Source organism: Manis javanica, chromosome 6, assembly GCF_040802235.1.
Source record: "Manis javanica isolate MJ-LG chromosome 6, MJ_LKY, whole genome shotgun sequence".
Classification (NCBI taxonomy): Eukaryota; Metazoa; Chordata; class Mammalia; order Pholidota; family Manidae; genus Manis; species Manis javanica.
In genome coordinates this window covers 71,468,321-71,490,925 of record NC_133161.1, presented here as the reverse complement: position 1 = coordinate 71,490,925, position 22,605 = coordinate 71,468,321, and the positions used below count along the sequence as shown (strand labels likewise).

Below are 22,605 nucleotides of genomic sequence, written 5' to 3'. Positions count from 1 at the left end.
AAACCTTGAATATAAGATTATTAATTTACAATGAGAAATAATTATCACAGGGACCTATAGACTTCAAGTTCGTTGGGTTTACTTTTTTTCCATGGGCAAAATTTGAAAAGCGAAATAGAAAGTTGTTTAATAAGTATAAGATCATGGGATATTAGTGCAATCAAATGGTCAGTGGTATTAGGCTATAATAACCTGATGTACTCATCTCACAGTAGGAATGGTCATGCTTATGGATTTGAATTCTTAAATTCTGTTTGTTAGAACCTTCCTGCATTGCTCTCTATATTAGGTATGGATTTTCCCAGAGGAACCAGAATTCTCAAAGTCTCATTGCACCTTAGTTCTCTTTCCTGACCTGTACTTGAATGGGCACTGCCAGCATATCTCTGTAAGGTGTTCATTTTTCTAGGCTTTGACATTCTTTCTTTAGATATATTAATACATTCATTCAGGGTACCTTTAAATACTCCTGGCTTTGGACTCCTGTTTTCTTAAGGTGGTTTTATTTACCAACTGATCTCTGTTCCATTCTGTGGATTTCACTTCTTTATTTTTTCTTGGGACTACAGCCCTTACCTATTTAGGCAACTAAGTAAACAGAGGCAAAACTGTCTCCAGGGCTTCTGCTTAACTCCTTATGCTACAATACTCCTGTGAATGATTGTGATTATGGATATTCGTTGGCCTGTGTTCTGGGTTTAGACTTACCCACATTTCCAAAATTGGGAAATCAGAACTGGGAAAACATATCTTTCCTGCTTTCAAATTTCTGTTTAAACCAAAAATGCCATAAATGGTGTAATTGTCTTATATATCACTTGAGTTTCAACCATTTGAGCATTGCACATCCCTAAATTTCTAATTCACTTAGCCCTAAGAATGAGTTAAAGCAAACCCATAGGAACCTGTTTTTGTTGGTGTTTATCTTTTCATTGCACTTGCCCATCAAAAACTGCCTTCAAGTCACTGGAAAACATGGAAGAAACCTTCATTTATTTTTAAGACTTTCTTCTGGTAGAGTTACATAATACCCTAGCTATAGAAAATACTAAACACTTAAAATGTTGATCAGTTAATAAGATGAAAATATAATGGTCTAGATACATTTTAATCCAGTTTAGACACATTTTAATCCAACTGAATTTTTAAATTGAAATTTTTAATCATAGCAATATAAGAAAAATTTCTTCCTTCCAAGAAGGCCAATACTGCTATAGTGTTTGTTTACAAGTAGTGTTGGATACACAAGTTCTCTGTCTCACTGAGTTGGGAAAAATTGAGGACAGGCCCTACAGTTACTTTTTGTGTGTGTGTCTGTGTTTCTGGAGGTTTTTTTTGGTATCATTAATCTACAGTTATATGAAGAACATTATGTTTACTAGGCTCCCCCCTTCACCAAGTCCCCACCCCCACAGACCCCATTACAGTCACTGTCCATCAGGGTAGTAAGATGCTGTAGAATCACTACTTGTCTTCTCCCTACAGTTACTTTGTATAGAGTTATTTAAAAAACAAATTATCTCCCTTTTGGTAATGGGACTAAGTGGTGTAGTTTTCTAGGAACTAAAAATTTCTTTTTTGTATTTACATTCTAAAGGAACAAGATAAAAAAGTAGAAAGCTCAAATAAAGAAGTACAGGAAAAGGAGGCAATCATTGAAGAATTAAATACAAAAGTAATAGAAGAAGAAAGAAAGACTCTTGAGCTAAAGGATAAAGTCACAGCTGCTGATAAATTACTGGAAGAATTACAAGAACAGGTTGTACAAAAGAACCAAGAGATAAACAATGTAAAATTAGAGTTGACTAATTCCAAACAAAAAGAAAGACAGTGTTCTGAGGAAATAAAACAATTAATGGGGACAGTTGAAGAACTTCAGAAGAAAAATAATAAAGACAGCCAGTCTGGAACGGATATTCTACAAAGAATGGAACAAGAAACACAAAGAAAGTTAGGACAACTCCAGGCAGAGCTGGATGAGATGTATGGGCAGCAGATAGTGCAGATGAAACAAGAGTTACTAAAACAACACATGTCACAGATAGATGAACTTAAAACACGACATAAGGAAGAAGTGGAGATTGCTTTAAGATCATTTCCAAATATTACAATTAATGAAGATCAAATAAAGTTAATGAATGTGGCAATAAATGAACTAAATATAAAATTGCAAGATACTAACTCTCAGAAAGAAAAACTCAAGGAAGAACTAGGAGCAATTTCAGGAGAAAAGTCTGTTCTACAGAGAAAGCTTGAAGACCTTTTTGAAGAACTCAGCTTTTCAAGGGACCAAATTCAAAGAGCTAGACAGACAATAGTTGAACAAGAAAGTAAACTCAATGAAGCACATGAGTCCCTTAATATAGTGGAAGATTTGAAAGCTGAGATTGTTTCTGCATCTGAATCCAGGAAGGAACTAGAATTAAAACATGAAGCAGAAGTTACAAATTACAAGATAAAACTTGAAATGTTAGAAAGAGAAAAGAATGCTGTATTAGACAGAATGGCTGAATCACAAGAAGCTGAATTAGAGAGGCTGAGGACACAGCTTCTGTTTAGTCATGAAGAAGAGCTTTCCAAACTGAAGGAAGATTTAGAAATTGAACATCAAATAAATATTGAGAAACTTAAAAATAATTTAGGCATTCACTATAAACAGCAGATGGAAGGATTACAAAGTGAAATGAATCAAAAGATAGAGACCATGCAGTTTGAAAAAGACAATTTGATAACTAAGCAGAATCAATTAATTTTGGAAATTTCAAAGCTAAAAGATTTACAGCAATCCCTTGTGAGTTCAAAATCAGAAGAAATGACTCTTCAAATCAATGAACTTCAAAAAGAAATTGAAATACTCAGAAAAGAAGAAAAGGAAAAGGGTACACTTGAACAAGAAGTTCAAGAGTTACAACTTAAAACTGAATTATTAGAGAAGCAAATGAAGGAAAAAGAGGATGACCTTCAAGAAAAATTTGCACAACTTGAAGCAGAGAATAGCATTCTTAAAAATGAAAAGAGAGCCCTTGAAGATTTGTTGAAAATATATACTCCCGACTCCATTAAGTCTAAATCCAAAGACTATAGCTGGCAACAAGATGTAGAAATACTTACAGAGGAAAATGAGAACCTCAAAAAAAAGTGTATCCAGCTGACTGAAGAGATTGAGAAACAAAGGAACACTTTTTCTTTTGCTGAAAAAAATTTTGAAGTTAACTATCAAGAGTTACAGGAGGATTATGCCTGCCTTCTCAAGGTAAAAACTGATTTAGAAGATAGTAAAAATAAACAAGAAGTAGAGTATAAAAGTAAGCTTAAAGCACTTAGTGAAGAGCTTCATCATTTGCAAAGAATAAATCCAACTATAATGCAAATAAAAAGTTTAGTCTTTGATGATGACAAAACTTTGATAGCAGAACCATTGGAAATTGGCGAGGTTGTTGAAAAAGATACAACGGAACTTATGGAAAAACTTGAGGTAACCAAGAGAGAAAAATTAGAACTGTCAGAGAGACTCTCTGACCTTTCTGAACAATTAAAACAGAAACATGGTGAGATTAGTTTTCTGAGTGAGGAAGTTAAATCTTTAAAGCAAGAGAAAGAACAAGTTTTACTGAGATGTAGAGAGTTAGAAATCATAATTAACCACAAGAGGACAGAAAATGTAAATGTGTGTGATTCTGAGTTAAGCTTACAAGATGGAGTTGTGACTATGAGAGACAGGGATTCTGGAGGGTCAGTTTCTAAAATAAATAAGTATTTTGGAGAAGAATCAAAAATAAAGGAAGATAATTCCCTTCAGTTGCTGTCAGTGACAAATGAATCGTCGCTTGGGACAACTGAACTAAATGAAGACGATAAATTTCAGCGAGAACTCAGTATACTTAAATCAGAACAGGTACGTTTTTTATATATGCCAAAGCACAGTGAAATTGTACATTTCATACTAAAAAGTTTTCATCTTCACAAAACATAAATTAACCTCCTTGCAAGAGAATGAAAGTGAACCCTATAATGTAATTTAATTTTGGCCTATCATTTGGTATTGCTTTTATCTACTTTTTGTTAAACATGGCCTTTCTTTCACTAAGTCTGTGTTATACATTCTACTCAGGAAATAGAGCATAGTAATGGTTTCCACATTTTCTTTGGAAAGGCAAGAGTTGAAATAACTTAGTTGAGAATCTGAACTGTAGAAAAGTTATTTTGTAATATTTTGTTGCAGTTCCAAAGACTGGTTTTAGAGTTCCATTTCCTACTGGTGTTTTCAGCATTCCACAACTGAAAATCAACTCTTAAAACTTTGTAGTACTCTCTATAATTGTGCAGTGGTTACGGAACTGTTTTTCCCTGAAAAGAAATATTGATTTAAATCCTCAAGTTTTCTCAGAGTACCTTTATACTTGAAGTGGGGGGGAAGTATTAATTCTAAACACTTAAAGAGTGCATATAATGAGCAATACTAGATCACTCCTGATAAGGTGGATTTACCAGATACTGATAATAGAAAAAGCAGGAAAATTTCACTGAGTACCTTGTATAATGATGCTAAGCTTTTTGTTTCTCACTTATGCAACAAATATTTATAGAGTTTTTTACCAAGTACCACGAGTATGGTGGCAAATTAGAGAAGATTCCTATTCTCAAAGAGCATATATATTCTAGTGAGGGAGGCAGCCAGTAAACAAGGATAAGAATAGTGATAAGAAATAGGTATAAGTCCTACAAAAAAATAAAACAGTGTGATAGGTAATGATGGGCAGTGGTGGTAACAACATTAAATTGGGTGGTCAGTAAAGGTCTCTTGGAGGAATTGATGTTTGAACTGAGAGATGAAGCATAGGGAGGAGCGTACCACTTGCAAATCAGAGAAATTGTGAAGACAGATGAGTTTGAGAAACAGAAGGTTTATTCAGTTGAGTTTGAGAGGGTGAGTGGAAGAAAGAGTTTAAAGAGGAAGGAAGAGACAAGATCTTGGAGAACTTTAAAACTTTTGTAAGGATTTAAGATTTTAATTCTATATATAATAGAAAGCAACTGGAAAGTTTTCTCTTTTTATTTCTAATAAATGCATATCTTCCTTGACTTATGATTGAGTTACATCGCAATAAACCCAGCATAAGTGGAAAATAGTGTTGAGTTGAAAATGGATTTAATGCACCTAACCTACCTGATGAGCAACATAGCATATCCTAGTCTATTTTAAATGTGCTCAGAACACTTATGGCAGCCTACAGTTGGGCAAAATTATCTAATACTAAGCCTATTTTATACATGAATATGTCATGTAATTTGTTGAATACTGTACTGAAAGTGAAAAATAGAATAGTTGTAGTATTTTTTGTTTATCCTTCTGATTGGCTAACTGGGAGCTACAGCTCACTGCCACTACCCAGCATCAGTAGAGAATATCATATGACATATCACTAACCTGAAAAATATCAAAATTCAAAATTTGTATTATAGTTTCTATTTAATGAGAATTGCTTTTGCACCGTCATAAAGTTGAAAATACATAAGTTGAACCATTATAAATCAGGGATGGTATATTCATATTTTATGATCTTACATGAAATGTGAAGTTATTTTGCATGTTAATGTCTAAACAGAGTTAACAAATTCAAATTGCACAACTATTAATGCTTTATTAATATCTGGAATTGTTTTCAAAATCATAATGTGATTTTAATGTAACTTAATTACTCCTAAAAATGCCAGAAATCATTTTAAGTTTTTTTTAAAGCATTATTGGAAGCGGACTTAAATTTGAAGTTATCAAAATGGTCAAATTTTTTCAGTAATAATTTTATTTACTCTAATAAAGACATTTCCAATGACATTCAGATATCCTCTCCATGACATTAACTTACATAACAAAGGGAGGCAAACCTGTAAACTGTCCCTGCCACTCATCACTACCAAGACAAACCCCTTAATGGTGGGAGGGGAGTGAGGTATGTATATGTAGAGGGAAGCTCACAGAAGAAATTTGACCTCTAATTTACACAATGGTAGTAACACCTAAGAGCAATCTAAATATGCTTAGAAACAATGCTGAGTTCACAAAAAAAAAAGACTTCTACTCTTGGGACTAAGCTAATTGGCTCATAAACATGAAAAGCTACTTTCAAACTTATAAACTGATAATAGCATTTTATATCTATTAGATTGGCAAAATAAATCTCACAATAAAATGTGTGGCAAAGATGTGGGAAAATGAGTACTCAGCACACACTGTTAATGTAAATTCGTGCAATTGCATTAATAATACAGTTAATGTGCATTATCTGTGACTGCACAATTTTATTTCTAGGTGGTTCTCAGTGTAATTCCTGACCAGCAATATCAGTATCATTTGGAAATAGGTTAAAATTGAAATTCTTTGGCCCTACATGGATCTCCTGAACCAGAAACAGGTGGAGAGGCCCACTTACTTAAGCATTTTGTGTAAATAAGTACTTTAGGTGATTCTGGTGCATGCTAAATTTGAGAACCACTGCACTAGAGAAATTCTAGCATATTTATACAAAGGCATATGTGTAAGAATTGTTTGCACCATTTTTTGAAATAACAAAAATTAGAAATAATCCAGTTGATATCCAAAAAGGAAATGGAAAAACTGTGGTATATTCATATATAGTATATCACAATTAAAATAAATTAATCTGTATATGTCTCAAAAATATTGAATATGGAGAGCAATTTGCAAAATAAATACCATTTGACACCGTTTATGTAAATTTGTAAAGACAAAATACAATGCATTATTTTACAGATGCATTGAGAAGTGATAGTATAAGAAATGGACTGGACTTAAAGAAAATTTGTGGTAATGATTGTCTCTGAGAAAGAAGGAATGGGAACAGTGGATTAATTTTATTGATATTTTTGGTAAACCAAGAAGTGTGTAAGGAGAGAAATGAAAAAAAGGGAAAATATTTTTATTTGTTAATTTGGGGTGTGATTACTTATGTGTTTATTACATTATTCTTTGCATTTCTCTTTATTTAAAATATTATTTTAAACAAAAATGAAAGATGAGACCATACTAGCTATAGCTAATAAAAAAATTTTACCATAAAGAAAAGAAGGTCAATGCAACAGAAGGAATGAGAAAAAAATTAGACTTCACTTCTTTTATATGAAGTTTTATACTATAATTGCATGTATTTTCCCTCTTATAGTCAATGTATACAAAAAGTAGAAATTATGTGATTTGATTTGTCATTTAAAAATTTTCTAATGTGTACATACATTCACTCCAAGCATGATTTAAGGCTACAGTTGGAAGCTCAACGTATATGCCTCTCTTTGGTTTATTCAACTCATGTGGATCAGGTTCGTGAATATATGGAAAATGAAAAAGACAAAGCTCTTTGCAGTCTTAAAGAGGAGCTTATTTCTGCTCATGAGGAAAAGATCAAGGAACTTCAGAAAATACACCAGCTACAGCTGCAGAATATAAAAGCACAAGAAGCAGGTAAATAGTTTCTAACGAAATAACTATGAAGCAAGTTAAGTACCACTTAGAGCCCACCATTCCAAAATTCTGTCCTGTCTTATTAGAACGCATAGAGGAAGATGACTGTATGTATCAGTCCTGGATTCATTTGTTCATATAATTATTAGACATTCATTTAAGTGCCTGAGAAATCTAAATCATTGAATCTTTTTTTCCTAGGAAGTCAGTGGAAAAGCAATATAAAATAAACCCTTAACAAACAATAGGACAGTTTCTATAATAGAAAAATGAATAGGAAGAATGGCAGGAGAGAGGAGAAAAGTCATTATTTCCTGGGAGGATGAGTAAGGTGAGGTGGCAGGCAGGAGTAGGAAAGTTGGAGTCTCAGTGACCCCTAAATATGGAAGTGTGAGAGACTGCATCTATTTTGGAGAATTGCAAATTTAAGGGTGTGTGTAAAGGTAGTGGGGAATAAAGACAGAAAGACTGGCAGGAGCTTGGTCAGGGAAAGCTTTGCCCCTGTTTACCTTGGTGCTTATCTGGGGAGCTTGCACAAAGTAAGTTTTCACACTTTGGACTGCCAAAAACTGAGAACTAATTATAGTAAGCATAATTATATTTGTGACAGTGGAGTGATAGAAGCTCTTACAGTAGTGCTTACCCATTTCATTAATTACCATTTCTTAAATTTTATAAGAGCTTCTGCAGGATAAGACCTACTATGAGCTAATAGTTAAGATTTTTATTTTGATGACACTATGGGGCAGATTTTTATTTGATGATACCATGGGGCAAATTTGGGGAGATGATTACTGATGGGAAGACAAGTTAAACACCTTTGGGGTAGTTATGTTAACAGCAAAATGTTGAACCAACATGTCTTTGAGGGTAGAAAGCAGTAAAAGGGGGAGAAATTGAGAGTGATCTTTAAGTTTCTAGCTTTGGTCAATGGATTGAGGGTGCTTCCAGTCATGAAGAGGATGAGGAGAGGTTTATGGGTAAAATAATGCTCAGTTTGGAACATACTGAGTTAAAAATATTTATGGACTTTGAAAAAGAGATGTCCAGTAAGACAGTTGAAAATAGCAATCTGTAATGCAAGAGAGAGGGCTAGGCTCCAGACCCAGTGTGGAAGTCAAAAGATCATTTAAGACCAGCAACAAGAATGAGATGTCCTAGGAGACTGTAGAGTGAGCCAAAAGACTAAGATGGCACTGTGGGAGGCAACAACTTTTAAGAAACTGAAAAGTGGAAGATGAGTTGCACTTTCATCTATAATAATTATTTAATCACTCAATTAATTAGACTTCCTCTGTTTAAGGCATGTCTATGCCTCCACTCGTAAAAGATCTGCCTTTGGGAATGAGGTGGTTCATAAATTTGTCCCATGCAATTGCTCTGTTGAACAGAGTTGAATTTAAAGAGTGGTTCAAATAAGAACACCAGCCTTTTTCACTTCAATTGTGCTTTGAGTTTCAGTGTAGTAAGATTTTAAATATGTATTGTTTTAATTGGTATCCTCTTCAGATAGAATCTGTCCAGTGTTTTTCAAACTACAAGTTAATTAGTTAATTAATTAATGGGTCTATTAATGAATGATGAAGTCAGTTTAGTGAGTAATGTCCAGCATATTTTTTTAATTAATGAAAAACTGTAGAACAGAAAACAGGAATGCACAGTGTGTAGAAAGAATAACTGCTGATTTATAAAATTTTTGTTTCAATTTTACATAAATGTATGTAATAGGTTATGATATATGATGTGTTTCTGTATTGGTTTGTAAAAAGTTGTAAATCACAGCTTCATACAATTTTGTAGGGTATAAATTGAAAATCCTATGAATTATCTGAGACAGTTAACATTGAACAGTGAAAAAGAACTTTGAAAGAAAAAAATTTAAAACTCATCTTACTGCAGGGAAGCTTCCAGTTCACATAGGTTTAATATGAAAATACTACTTAAGTATTTAAATTGAATGTCTAATGTAATATCAGTTCCATTAGGTGATGAGATGAAGCCTTTACAAATGCTCATTGGAAGACTTAGCAAAGCAGTGTCTGAAGAATGTTCTTACTTTACACAGGTAAGATAATAGTTAAAACTTTATTTTAGACAAGAAGTGCTGAATTTTAAGTTACTACTGATCAGATAAGTGGAATCATGCAATTTCATTTTCCCCGCTGTCTTACTTCAGAACTGCAGTTAGAAACATTCCTATTTTTTAAGTTTAAAATGAGCATTAAAATTTTTCGTGACAATCAGTTTGAAACACAAGAAATTCAGGTAAATTGTCTCAGCAGTAGAGCAGACAAAAGATACACCTAATAAAAAGAGCGGACCTATGGAGTGGACCAGTAGAGCCTCAAACAGGTCTGTTTCCTGCCCCTGCTTACCTTGGTGCTTATTGGGGAGCTTGCACATAGTAAGTTTTCACACTTTGGATTGCCAAAAACTGAGAACTAATTATAGCAAGCATAATTATATTTGTGACAATGGAGTGATAGGAGCTCTTACAGTAGTGCTTACCCATTTCATTTACCTTTCTGCCCAGAGGTGATTACTCTAAGATGCATGTTTTTATATTTTTTTCTTTTGCGGTGTATAGATACTGATATAGATACCAAACACTGTAATTGGTTGTTCCATTGTATGGCTATGACACAATTTGTTCATTTGTCTGTAGTGGAAATTATATTGTTTCCAATTTTTAACTTAATATAGACACTCTTGCAATATACATCTGGTTGTGCATATATGTTTACCTATCTAGAAGTAAATGCCTACGTTGTGGGATGTGCCAGTCTTCAATGACACATTTTGCCAATCTGCCTCTCAAAGTAGTATACTTCTATTAGCAATTTTAGCCCAAAAGCTTCAAATCTATATGTAATGTTTAATTTTGTTAAAAAAATGGAGATAACATGACAAAATATTAGTATTTGTTAAAGCCAGGTAACAGAGAAACCATTTTCTCTGCATATTTGAAATAGTTCAAATAATTAAAGTATATGCCTAGGCTTGTCCCTGATATTCATCCTAGCTGGGTATTTATAAATTGAAGAAAGAGGGTGGTATTAATTGAGACAGGTAAAGGTGCCTTACTGATTCTAATTACCTATAAAATAATTTGAAAAACAATATTGCAAAAAAACCCAAAAAGTCAGAAATAACCACTCTGAAGGTCTTTCAGCTGCTTGCCAGCCTCTGCCTTCACAGAAGGGTTCAGGCACTGTTGTTTCATATCTATTTTTGAAAGTCAGTAAATATGGAAAGAAAGTCCCTGTCACAATAGTTCATTTATAAACTGACTTTGTGGTTTTCTTTTCTTCCATTAATGTCTTTATGTGACCCTCTAATCTCAAGTTGAAATATGAATCAGCTTGTTGTAGTGGTAGTATCCTTTAGTGAGTTTGTTGTAAAACCTGGTTTTGTCACAAATCATTGATATTGCTGTGAACTAATTACTCTATCTTTCTAAGTCTTCATCTTAAATTGGGTGATATTCAGGTTTCTACCAGATTTGGTAAAATAAAATTTCATCCTAGGGATTGTGCTGAAAATTAAATAAACTCAACTGTTAATTGACAGTATAGTTTAACTTTTAAGGAAATCTCAAGAAATAGCAATAAACAATTTGGTTTTTAAGTCTAAAAGTTACTGATTGTTATTTCCAGTTGTGTGAGAGGCAAAGGTGAAACTTACAAGATGGCTTATCAAATGATTATGGGGCACGTGTTGCTTTAAGTGATAGAATTGTCTGTTGCTCAGGAGAAAAATCAGAATAATGTATCAAATATTTTTAATTTGTGTATGTGTGTACTATTCCCATGTTGTAGGAAAGAGCGTGAATGTAATCTCCTATTTCATATGTTATAATTTCTATAGAATTTATAGACTGCTTTCTAGTCAGCATTTTTGAACTTCCATTCTCGTTCTCTGGTGTTTTTTCAAGGGTAGTTGACATTACAGAGATAACATAAAAAGAGGATATAAACTAGAAAATGGTAGATTACCATTAGAATAGGATCTAAGATGGAAAATAGATTAAATTACAAGATATATTCATTATGAGAAAGAAGCATAAAAAGTTATGGTTTTGCACAATGAAGATTAGCAGTATTTTCCTGACATGAGAATTTCATGTCTAATAGATAGACAGATAGATATAGACTTGATTTATTTCTTTTGCAGATTGACTTGGTGTATGGAAGAGCATTTTCTTACTGATTTTTCTGTGCCATTTTGACTGTCTTCTTTTGCATAAGGGAAAATAATATTTAATGATCTTAAGGAGCAGAATTCAAAATTCTGATTCCATAGAATACCTAATTTTTTTTGTTAACAGTCTTCTTACAATGTCCTTGGTGAACATACCACTTCTGCTTTAAATTGTGAAGTAAATGGAGAAGAGAGAGAATGTTGTGGTGGTCACACTTCTGAAAATCAAGAACTAGAACTTCAAGATTGTAGATATGAAGTTCAAGGTAATAAAAGCTTACACATTATTGAACAGCATATTTTATTTTCTTTATTCAATTGATGATAAACTTTAACCTTTAATCATGATTTAATCACTTAGCCAATTTGAGTTTGTCATCTTAGTATCTTTTCAGATTCATGAAATCTTATATTTAATATACATATTTATAAAGCAATAGTTGTAATACGGAGAACCAAAGCTGTCCACAGGTTTCCTTGTCTCTTTATTCTGTATTCCTTTCCTCCCATCTTTTTCCTCATTATAATTCTTAATTTTATACTATAGATCCAAACCTTTGAAAGTTGTATTTATTGAATAACCTTATGGTTTATTTTTTAAAAAGAATAAGAAGACATACAATTATCTTTCTTGACAGGAATTCTGTACTAGTTTATTTTTACAGATTGCAAATACAATTTAGTAGTGGTCCTTCATAGATAAAATGTTTTGTACCCCAGTCCATTTGTATGAATAATGAACAAAATGTGGACAAATTAAGTAATACCAAAAGAAATTAAAATATTTTAATATGAAATTGTCAGTTAACGTTTTAGCAGGTGTTACACATTAATGAGATTTTAATTTTTGGTAACTTGAATATACAAAGTTTACTTCTAGCAGACAATCTAAAGTTATGAATAGATTAATACTCAGATCAGACCTTTACTATAGAGTGGAATTATTGTAATGCTTGTTTATCATCTAGAGTTTCAAGAAAATATGCAAACTCTTCTCAACAAAGTTACAGAAGAATGCAACAAACTCTTGGTACTACAGACACGGTTAAGTAAGGTCTGTGAAATGGAAAATGTATTATAATGTTTGCATTTATTGTATTATCTGCTGTGCTGTAAGATGGTTCATCATCCAAGAATATCTAAAATAAGGGAACATGAAAAGCATGATTTGAAAAAAGTGACTAATAGTATTAGTAAGATAAGTAATTCCTGCAAGTTGAATACTATATATGTTTCAGAGACTTCTTGAAATCATGATAAAGTAAAAAATTTATGTAAGAGGTCGAATTGTTAACTTTCTGAAACAGTTGCATTTAATTTTACATGTAACATTGAATAACATATAACAATTTTACATATAGCACTTTTAAAAGCAATGGGTTTTTCTGTTTTAAACAGAAATAGCAATTTGTTAGTTTAGAACATAGCTAGTTTTTTTTTTTTTACATACTCTAACTTTTTTTAAAAATTCATTTTATTATCATTAATCTACAATTACATGAAGAACATTATGGTTACTAGACCCCCCCTTCACCAAGTCCCACCCCACAAACCCCATTACAGTCACTGTCCATCAGTGTAGTAAGATGCTGTAGACTCACTACTTGTCTTCTCTGTGTTGCACATCCCTCCCTATGTCCCCACCCAAATTATACATGCTAATCATAATACCTCCTTTCTTCTTCCCCACCATTATCCCTCCCTACCCTCCCATTCTTCCCAGCCTCTTTCCCTTTGGTAACTGTTAGTCCATTCTTGGGTTCTGTGATTCTGCTACTGTTTTGTTCCTTCAGTTCTTTTGTTCTTATACTCCACAGATGAGTGAAATCATTTGGTATTTGTTTTTCTCCGCTTGGCTTATTTCACTGAGCATAATACCCTCTAGCTCATCCATGTTGTTGCAAATGGTAGGATTTGTTTTCTTCTTATGGCTGAATAATATTCCATTGTGTATATGTACCACATCTTCTTTATCCATTCATCTACTGATGGACACTCAGGTTGCTTCCATTTCTCGGCTATTTTAAATAGTGCTGCAATAAACATAGGGGTGCATCTGTCTTTTTCAAACTGGAGTGCTGCATTCTTTGGGTAAATTCCTAGGAGTGGAATTCCTGGGTCAAATGGTAAGTCTATTTTGAGCATTATGAGGAACCTCCATACTGCTTTCCACAATGGTTGAACTAATTTACATTCCCATCAGCAATGTAGGAGGGTTCCCCTTTCTCCGCAACCTTGCTAACATTTGTTGTTGTTTGTCTTTTGGATGGTGGCCATCCTTACTGGTATGAGGTGATATCTCATTGTGGTTTTAATTTGCATTTCTCTGATAACTAGCAATGTGGAGCATCTTTTCATGTGTCTGTTGGCCATCTGAATTTCTTCTTTTGAGAACTGTCTGTTCAGCTCCTCTGCCCATTTTTTAATTGGATTATTTGCTTTTTGTTTATTGAGGAGCGTGAGCTCTTTATATATTTTGGATGTCAAGCCTTTATCGGATCTGTCATTTACGAAAATATTCTCCCATACTGTAGGGTACCTTTTTGTTCTATTGATGGTGTCCTTTGCTGTACAGAAGCTTTTCAGCTTGATATAGTCCCACTTGTTCATTTTTGCTTTTGTTTTCCTTGCCTGGGGAGATATGTTCACAAAGAAGTCTCTAATGTTCACATCCAAGAGATTTTTGCCTATGTTTATTTCTAAGAGTTTTATGGTTTCATGACTTACATTCAGGTCATTGATCCACTTTGAATTTACTTTTGTGTATGGGGTTAGACAGTGATCCAGTTTCATTCCCTTACATGTAGCTATCCAGTTCTGCGAGCACCATCTGTTGAAGAGACTGTCATTTCCCCATTGTATGTCCATGGCTCCTTTATCGCATATTAATTGACCATATATGTTTGGGTTAATGTCTGGAGTCTCTAATCTGTTCCACTGGTCTGTGGCTCTGTTCTTGTGCCAGTACCAAATTGTCTTGATTACTGTGGCTTTGTAGTAGAGCTTGAAGTTGGGGAGTGAGATCCCCCTTCCTTTATTCTTCCTTCTCAGGATTGCTTTGGCTATTCGAGGTCTTTGGTGTTTCCATATAAATTTTTGAACTATTTGTTCTAGTTTGTTGAAGAATGTTATTGGTAATTTGATAGGGATTGCATCAAATCTGTATATTGCTTTGGGCAGGATGGCCATTTTGATGATATTAATTCTTCCTAGCCAAGAGCATGGGATGAATTTCCATTTGTTAGTGTCCTCTTTAATTTCTCTTAAGAGTGTCTTATAGTTTTCAGGGTATAGGTCTTTCACTTCCTTCGTAACGTTTATTCCTAAGTATTTTATTCTTTTTGATGCAATTGTGAATGGAATTGTTTTCCTGATTTCTCTTTCTATTAGTTCATTGTTAGTGTATAGGAAAATAACAGAGTTCTGTGTGTTAATTTTGTATCCTGCAACTTTGCTGTATTCCGATATCAGTTCTAGTAGTCTTGGAGTGGAGTCTTTAGGGTTTTTTATGTACAATATCATGTGATCTGCAAATAGTGACAATTTAACTTTTTCTTTACCAGTTTGGATTCCTTGTATTTCTTTGTTTTGTCTAATTACCATGGCTAGGACCTCCAGTACTATGTTAAATAACAGTGGGGAGAGTGGGCATCCCTGTCTTGTTCCCAATCTCAGAGGAAAAACTTTCAGCTTTTCACTGTTCACTATGATGTTGGCTGTGGGTTTATCATATATGGCCTTTATTATGTTGAGGTACCTGCCCTCTCTACTCATTTTGTTGAGAGTTTTTATCATGAATGGATGTTGAATTTTGTTGAATGCTTTTTCAGCATCTATGGAGATGATCATGTGGTTTTTGTCCTTTCTGTTTGTGTGGTGGATGATGTTAATGGATTTTCAGATGTTGTACCATCCTTGCATCACTGGGATGAATCCCACTTGGTCATGGTGTATGATCCTTTTGATGTATTTTTGAATTTGGTTTGCCAATATTTTATTGAGTATTTTTGTGTCTACATTCATCAGGGATATTGGTCTGTAATTTTCTTTTTTGGTGGGGTCTTTGCCTGGTTTTGGTATTAGGGTGATGTTGGCTTCATAGAATGAGTTTGGGAGTATTCCCTCCTCTTCTATTTATTGGAACACTTTAAGGAGAATGGGTATTAGGTCTTCTCTGTGTGTCTGATAAAATTCCAAGGTAAATCTGTCTGGCCCCGGGGTTTTGTTCTTGGGTAGTTTTTTGATTACCGTTTCAATTTCTTTGCTCGTAATTGGTTTGTGTAACTTTTGTGTTTCCTCCTTGGTCAGTCTTGGGAGGTTGTATTTTTCTAGGAAGTTGTCCATTTCTTCTAGGTTTTCCAGCTTGTTGGCATATAGGTTTTCATAGTAGTCTTTAATAATTCTTTGTATTTCTGTTGGGTGCGTCGTGATGTTTCCTTTCTCGTTTCTGATTCTGTTGATGTGTGTTGATCCTTTTTCTCTTAATAAGTCTGGCTAGAGGCTTATGTATTTTGTTTATTTTCTCAAAGAACCAGCTCTTGGTTTCATTGATTTTTTTCTATTGTTTTACTCTTCTCAATTTTGTGTATTTCTTCTCTGATCTTTATTATGTCCCTCCTTCTGCTAACTTTAGGCCTCATTTGTTCTTTTTCTAATTTCGATAATTGTGATGTTTTCATTTGGGATTGTTCTTCCTTCTTTAAATATGCCTTGATTGCTATATACTTTCCTCTTTAGACTGCTTTTGCTGCATCCCATAGACGTTGGGGCTTTGTGTTGTTGTTGTCATTTATTTCCATATATTGCTGGATCTCCATTTTAATTTGGTCGTTGATCCATTGATTATTTAGGAACGTGTTGTTAAGTCTCCGTGTGTTTGTGAGCCTTTTTGCTTTCTTTGTACAATTTATTTCTAGTTTTATACCTTTGTGGTCTGAAAAGTTGGTTGGTAGAATTTCAGTGTTTTGGAATTTTCTGAGGCTCTTTTTGTGGTGAGGTATGTGGTCTACTATGGAGAATGTTCCATGTGCACTTGAGAAGAATGTATATCCTGTTGCTTTTGGGTGTAGAGTTTTATAGATGTCTACTAGGTCCATCTGTTCTAGTGTGCTGTTCAGTGCCTCTGTGTCCTTACTTATTTTCTGTCTGGTGGATCTCTCCTTTGGGGTGAGTGGCATGTTGAAGTCTCCTAAAATGAATGCATTGCATTCTATTTCCCACTTTAGTTCTGTTAGTATTTGTTTCACATATGCTGGTGCTCCTGTGTTGGGTGCATATATATTTATAATGGTTATATCCTCTTGTTGGACTGAGCCCTTTATGATTATGTGATGTCCTTCTTTATCTCTTGTTACTTTCTTTGTTTTGAAGTCTATTTTGTCTGATACTAGTACTGCAGCACCTGCTTTTTTCTCCCTGTTGTTTGCATGAAATATCTCTTTCCATCCCTTGACTTTTAGTCTGTGCATGTCTTTGGGTTTGAGGTGAGTCTCTTATAGGCAGCATATAGATAGCTCTTGTTTTTTTATCCATTCAGTGACTCTGTGTCTTTTGATAGGTGCATTCAGGCCATTTACATTTAGGGTGATTATCGATAAGTATGTACTTATTGCCATTGCAGGCTTTAGATTCGTGGTTACCAAAGGTTCCAGGTTAATTTCCTTACTATCTAAGAGTCTAACTTAACTCACTTAGTATGCTGTTACGAACACAATCTAAAGGTTCTTTTCTATTTCTCCTTTTTCTTCCTCCTTCATTCTTTATATATTAGGAATCAAATTCTGTACTTTTTGTCTGTCCCTTGATTGACTTTGAGGATAGTTAATTTAATTTTGCATTTGCTTCGTAATTAGCTGGTCTACTTTCTTTATTGTAGTTTTATTACCTCTGCTGACAGCTATTCAATCTTAGGAACACTTCCGTCTATAGCAGTGCCTCCAAAATAGAGTGTAGAGATGGTTTGTGGGAGGTAAATTCTCTCAGCTTTTGCTTATCTGGTAATTGTTTAATCCCTCCTTCAAATATAAATTACAATCTTGCTGAATAAAGTAAACTTGGTTCCAGGCCCTTCTGCTTCATGGCATTAAATACATCATGTCGCTCCCTTCTGACCTGTAAGGTTTCTGCTGAGAAGTCTGATGTTAGCCTGATGGGCCCTCCTTTGTATGTGATCTTATTTCTCTCTCTGGCTGCTTTTAGTAGTCTGTCCTTATCCTTGATCTTTCCCATTTTAATTACTATGTGTCTTGGTGTTGTCTTCCTTGGGTCCCTTGTGTTGGGAGATCTGTGGATCTCCATGGCCTGGGAGACTCTCCTTCCCCAGATTGGGGAAGTTTTCAACAACTACCTCCTCAAAGACACTTTCTATCCCTTTCTCTCAGTCTTCTTCTTCTTCTTTTTCTTGTATCCCTATATTGTGAATATTGTTGCACTTGGATTGGTCACACAGTTCTATCAATATTCTTTAAGTCTTAGAGATGCTTTTTTCTCTCTGTGCGTCGTATTTTTTGTCTCTCTGTGCGTCTCAGCTTTTTTGTATTCCTCTTCTCTAGTTTGTATTTCATTTATTGTCTCCTCCACCGTATTCAACTTGTTTTTAATACCCTCCATCGTGCTCTTCAACGATTGGATCTCCAACCTGAATTAATTCCTGAATTCTTGGATGTCTTTCCTACCTCCATTAGAATGTTGATGATTTTTATTTTGAACTCTCTTTCAGGAAGAGTCACGAGGTCCATATCATTTTAATCTTTCTCAGGAATTGTATTAATAATTTTACTCTGGACAAGGTTCCTTTGGCATTTCATGTTTGTATATGGCGCTGTCTAGTGTCCAGAAGCTCTATTCTGGAGCTGCTGAGCCCCTGAAGCAATGTCAGGGGTCTCAGGGGAGTGGTACTGGTGCCTGGGGGTAGCAAAGAGCTGTTCCCCACCTCCTGGCTCCTGTGCCTGTCTCCACTGCCTGAGCCAGTGGGCCAGGCACACAGATATAAGTTTTTGTCCCAGAGCAGCTGGATATGGCTCCCTGCTTTCCACAAGTGGCCGGAATCCCAGTTTCCGCAGAAACTCTGCCTGTATTAACTTTCCAACCCGATAGTCATGTGAGTCTTATGAAAGCACCGTGAAATGTAGGTTTGTGCTCCCAGTGCAGATCTCCAGAGCTAGGTATTCAGCAGTCGCAAGTCTTCCACTCCCTCCCTGCTCCGTTTCTCTTCCTCCCACCTGTCAGCTTGGGTGGGGGAGGGGCTCGGGTCCCACAGAACCACAACTCTGGTACGTTACCCCGTTCGGTGAAGTCTGCTCTTTTCTGCAGGTGTGTGCAGTCTGATGCCGTCCTCTTTCCTGTTTCTCTCGCAGGATTAGTTACCTCAACTATATTTTCTAATTGTATCCAGTTTTAGGAGGAAGCCTCTGTCTCTCCTCTCATGCTGCCATCTTTAATGCCAAACAGCTAATTAGTTTTATACGGCATTCTAAATGTCATCTTTCTTTCCCGCTGTTGTAGTGAAGTAGATGAGAGTATTGATGGCATAGGATGATTTATTAACTATATCAACAATAACTTACAGCATACATTAGCAAAAATAAGTGATGTAATCCTCATGTTGTAGGAAAAAAATGCAGAAAGCTCTCTATGTCTGTTTATTTGTGATACCTTTCAGTGTTGTTTATTATGGTTAAACACTTGGGCAGATTTGAAAGATTTAACTGATAGGCAGTGAAAGTTATATTGGTGGTAAAGGATGCTTTAGCTGAAATTCTTGTTCCTCTTTCTCTTCCCCTTCCTCTTTCCAGCATTTCCTTTTTCCCCTTTCTTGCCTCTCTTCTCTTCCTGTGTAGTTAAGTACAGCCTTATCTAGCTTTTCTAAAACTTATAAACCTACCCCCAGTATCTTACAGATAATTGTCTAGAAGGATAGGTGAATAGGTAGAAACCCTTCCTTAACTCTACATTGGCCTAGAAATACTACTTTTCTTCTTCCCTTCATAGTCAAACTGCTGAACCTATTAAAGTCATTGTACTATTTTTTAACAATATCCTTAGCAGTCCAGATTTCTTATTTTTAATGGTGCCCTCATCCTGCCTCAAGGATCTTTCTCTACTCATACTTGGATTTCTGAAGGCTGCTAAAAAAACTAGATAGTGGTGTGGTTTGGTGACACTACATAGTCATGGTCTCTGACCTCAGTTGGACCCTCAGTATTGCTTGTCAGCTTTTTTGTGGTCATTTGTCTCATAGTCCACCTAGTAAATATTCTCCAATTTAACAACTTTCCTCAGGTCTTATATTCTACTTCTACTCCCCTTTTTTCTTTGAAGATGAACTTCTCTCCTATTTCTCTGTGTCACTGCTACTAATTATATATTATTCCAACTTTCTGCCTCCAGATGACTTGTATTTTTTTTAATCTGCAAATACCTTAGTTTATGTTCCTTCTGTCTCAGAAGTTAACTGCTTTCATAACCAAAGTTACTTTATCTCCTGTGCTTTTGTTAATATCATCTTCTACTTCCTCTCAGATGGATAACCTGTTTCTCCCCTCTCCTCATATTTTCAGCTTGTCTCTGTTTTTCTCTGTTTCTGTCCTCCTTTCCCCTTGCACATTCCTTAGGCCTCTCATGTTTAGGGCATAACCGGTCCTCCCTCAGTCCCACTCCTCCTTTTGTCCTTTTGTCTGTGGTTCTCTTTCTCCTTCACTTCAAATTCTTTGAAAGAAAAAATAGACAATAGCCAGAATTTCCCACCTTCCTCTCTCCTGCTGTCTTCCAATCCCTGTAAACAAACTCCCAGTTTATACTTCACTGAACTTTTTGGCAAAAGTTACCAGTGAATTTTTAATAACATATCCTTTCTGCTTTCTCACCTTTCTTGTTTCCTTTCTTTTAAAAATATGTTGCTTTTCCTTATAGTGAAGTACATAGTTAAAAGCATTAATAGTGTAGAAGGGCTTACAATAAACAAATAATCCACAGTTAGTTTGTTATTTTGCTTCTTTCCTTCAATAGTGAGTGGGGAACAGTTAGCTTTGATGAGAGACACACTGCCTTTCCCCAGTGCCAGAATGTGGGAGGCTTTACTCTGGAACACAAATACATACACTAGACTCTTTAGTTTGCATCAGACACTTCTTTCAGTTTCTTTTGAGAAGAACTTTTACCTGCTACCAGACTTTTGACTCGCTGGATTAGGAAAAACGACTGTTCTGTCATTAATTAAAGGTCAATATTGTTCTCTGATCTACTTCCTGCCCGTCATTGATCTGTTTCTGTGTCTGGGGCCTTTTTAGGGTTCTGCCAGGCAAGTAAACTCTCCTGTAACTGTGGCTTTCTTCATGTGCTTCATTCTGCTTCCTCTGCCTTGCTTAATCAATACCCTTCCATCCTTTTTCTGTTTCCCAGATTGCTTGAAATCTCTCTTGATACTTCTCATTTATTTTCAATTTATACCTTTTAAAGTTCTTCACTACCATTTGAGTCATGGGGAGGAAGGAGGTATATGTCAGAGATCACAGACATAAATGCCTATGTGAACTTAGCTCATGAAATGAAGACCAAGTGAAAGCTGGAAAATTAGAGAAAATACACCTCATCTAAAGGGGGAACAGAAGCTGCTCAGCTTCACTCCACTGTTGCCACATGTGGGGATGGGGACCCAGTGTTGCTAATTTTTTTCAATTTATCATTTTTGCTTTAAAAATAAAAATTAGAAACAATTGGAAAAACAACAAACAAGAACAAAAACTGGTCCCCAAAACAACACTTCTGTAGCCTGGATTTAAAGTCAAACTTCCACTTTGCAGCCTGAGGTATAAAACATGTCCCATGTATTTTGAACTAGCTTTTTAAAAAAATTCTTTTATTTTTTGACTTTATAGTATTTGTTGCTTTTTTAGAACATTTTCTTCCTTTAGCTTCTGTGTCTTCAATCCTATGGCTTTTTATGTCTTCGTTTTGGGCATTGCCTACCCTGTTTACAGTCCAAGGCTCTGTACTTGATCCTGCTATTAATGCTGTAAGCCGCTCTCATCCTCTTTTGTGGCTTCCAGATCTCCATGTCTAGGTCAGTCTCTACTCCTAAGCTGCAGAGTCATGTATCTAATTGGATACCTCTATTTAAATATTCTTTAGGTATGTCTCAATCAACATATTGAAATTTGAATTTATTGATTTCTTCCCCTTAAACCAACTTTTCCTGTCTTCTCAGTTTTGAAGAACATTGAACCAGAAACTTGGGGATTATCCTAGACAATTCTCTCCCAGCCCCTGATCCTTCTTCCATCATACTGTAATATACTCTGAAGAGATTATAAAAAATGAAATGTTCTTAGAATGACTCTTCTATTTCAGTTTTCTAGCAAGTAATTTTTATTTGCTAATTATATGCTAGATTGTTTTATTTATTGGCAATAAAGCAATATACAATGTAACTAAAATCACTAGACTGATGGAATTTATAAATTGATGGATATAAACTAAGGGGATATTATGTATATACACAAAATAGTTATCTAAGGCAACATTTAGTTATTTAAAAGATAGGTACTTTTGGAATTAAGGCAATAAGTACTGGAGCATAGGCATAAATATTTATTTATTTAGCCAGTAATTAAGGAAAATTTCTTGGTGGAAATGGGACTTGAATTGGACCATGGAAGATGTGTACTTAGATAATGAAGGAGAGGAAGAATGGCATTCTGAGTGGGAGAAGTAATAGGATCAAACTCTTGGAGGTGTGTGATACATTTCGCACATATGCTGAGAGAGTAATAGGCTCTAAGATAGAGAGGATAGACCATACCAAACTTTGAATGCTGGTTGGACTTTTATCTTGGAGACATTAAAAAGCTGGGAAATTTGTCCACGATGGGCTAGACATCATGAAGTTGAACTTTGAGGGAGATTAATCTGGTGGCAATGGGAAGTAGGAA

General features: G+C 34.9%; 1 protein-coding gene across 17 annotated transcripts in view; it reads left to right on the top strand.

The window, feature by feature from the left end:
• Positions 1-22,605, top strand: part of AKAP9 (A-kinase anchoring protein 9) — a 209,264-nt gene that overhangs the window by 53,324 nt on the left and 133,335 nt on the right. For 10 of the 17 annotated variants that reach the window (XM_073238857.1, XM_037019806.2, XM_073238856.1 and 7 more), the window contains 5 exons: positions 1,598-3,895; positions 7,264-7,477; positions 9,454-9,542; positions 11,805-11,943; positions 12,646-12,731. In XM_073238857.1, coding sequence (XP_073094958.1) covers positions 1,598-3,895; positions 7,264-7,477; positions 9,454-9,542; positions 11,805-11,943; positions 12,646-12,731 — 2,826 coding nt within the window. The remainder of the gene's footprint in view (positions 1-1,597; positions 3,896-7,263; positions 7,478-9,453; positions 9,543-11,804; positions 11,944-12,645; positions 12,732-22,605) is intronic. The other 7 variants (XM_037019808.2, XM_037019802.2, XM_073238855.1 and 4 more) reach the window with 5 other exon arrangements.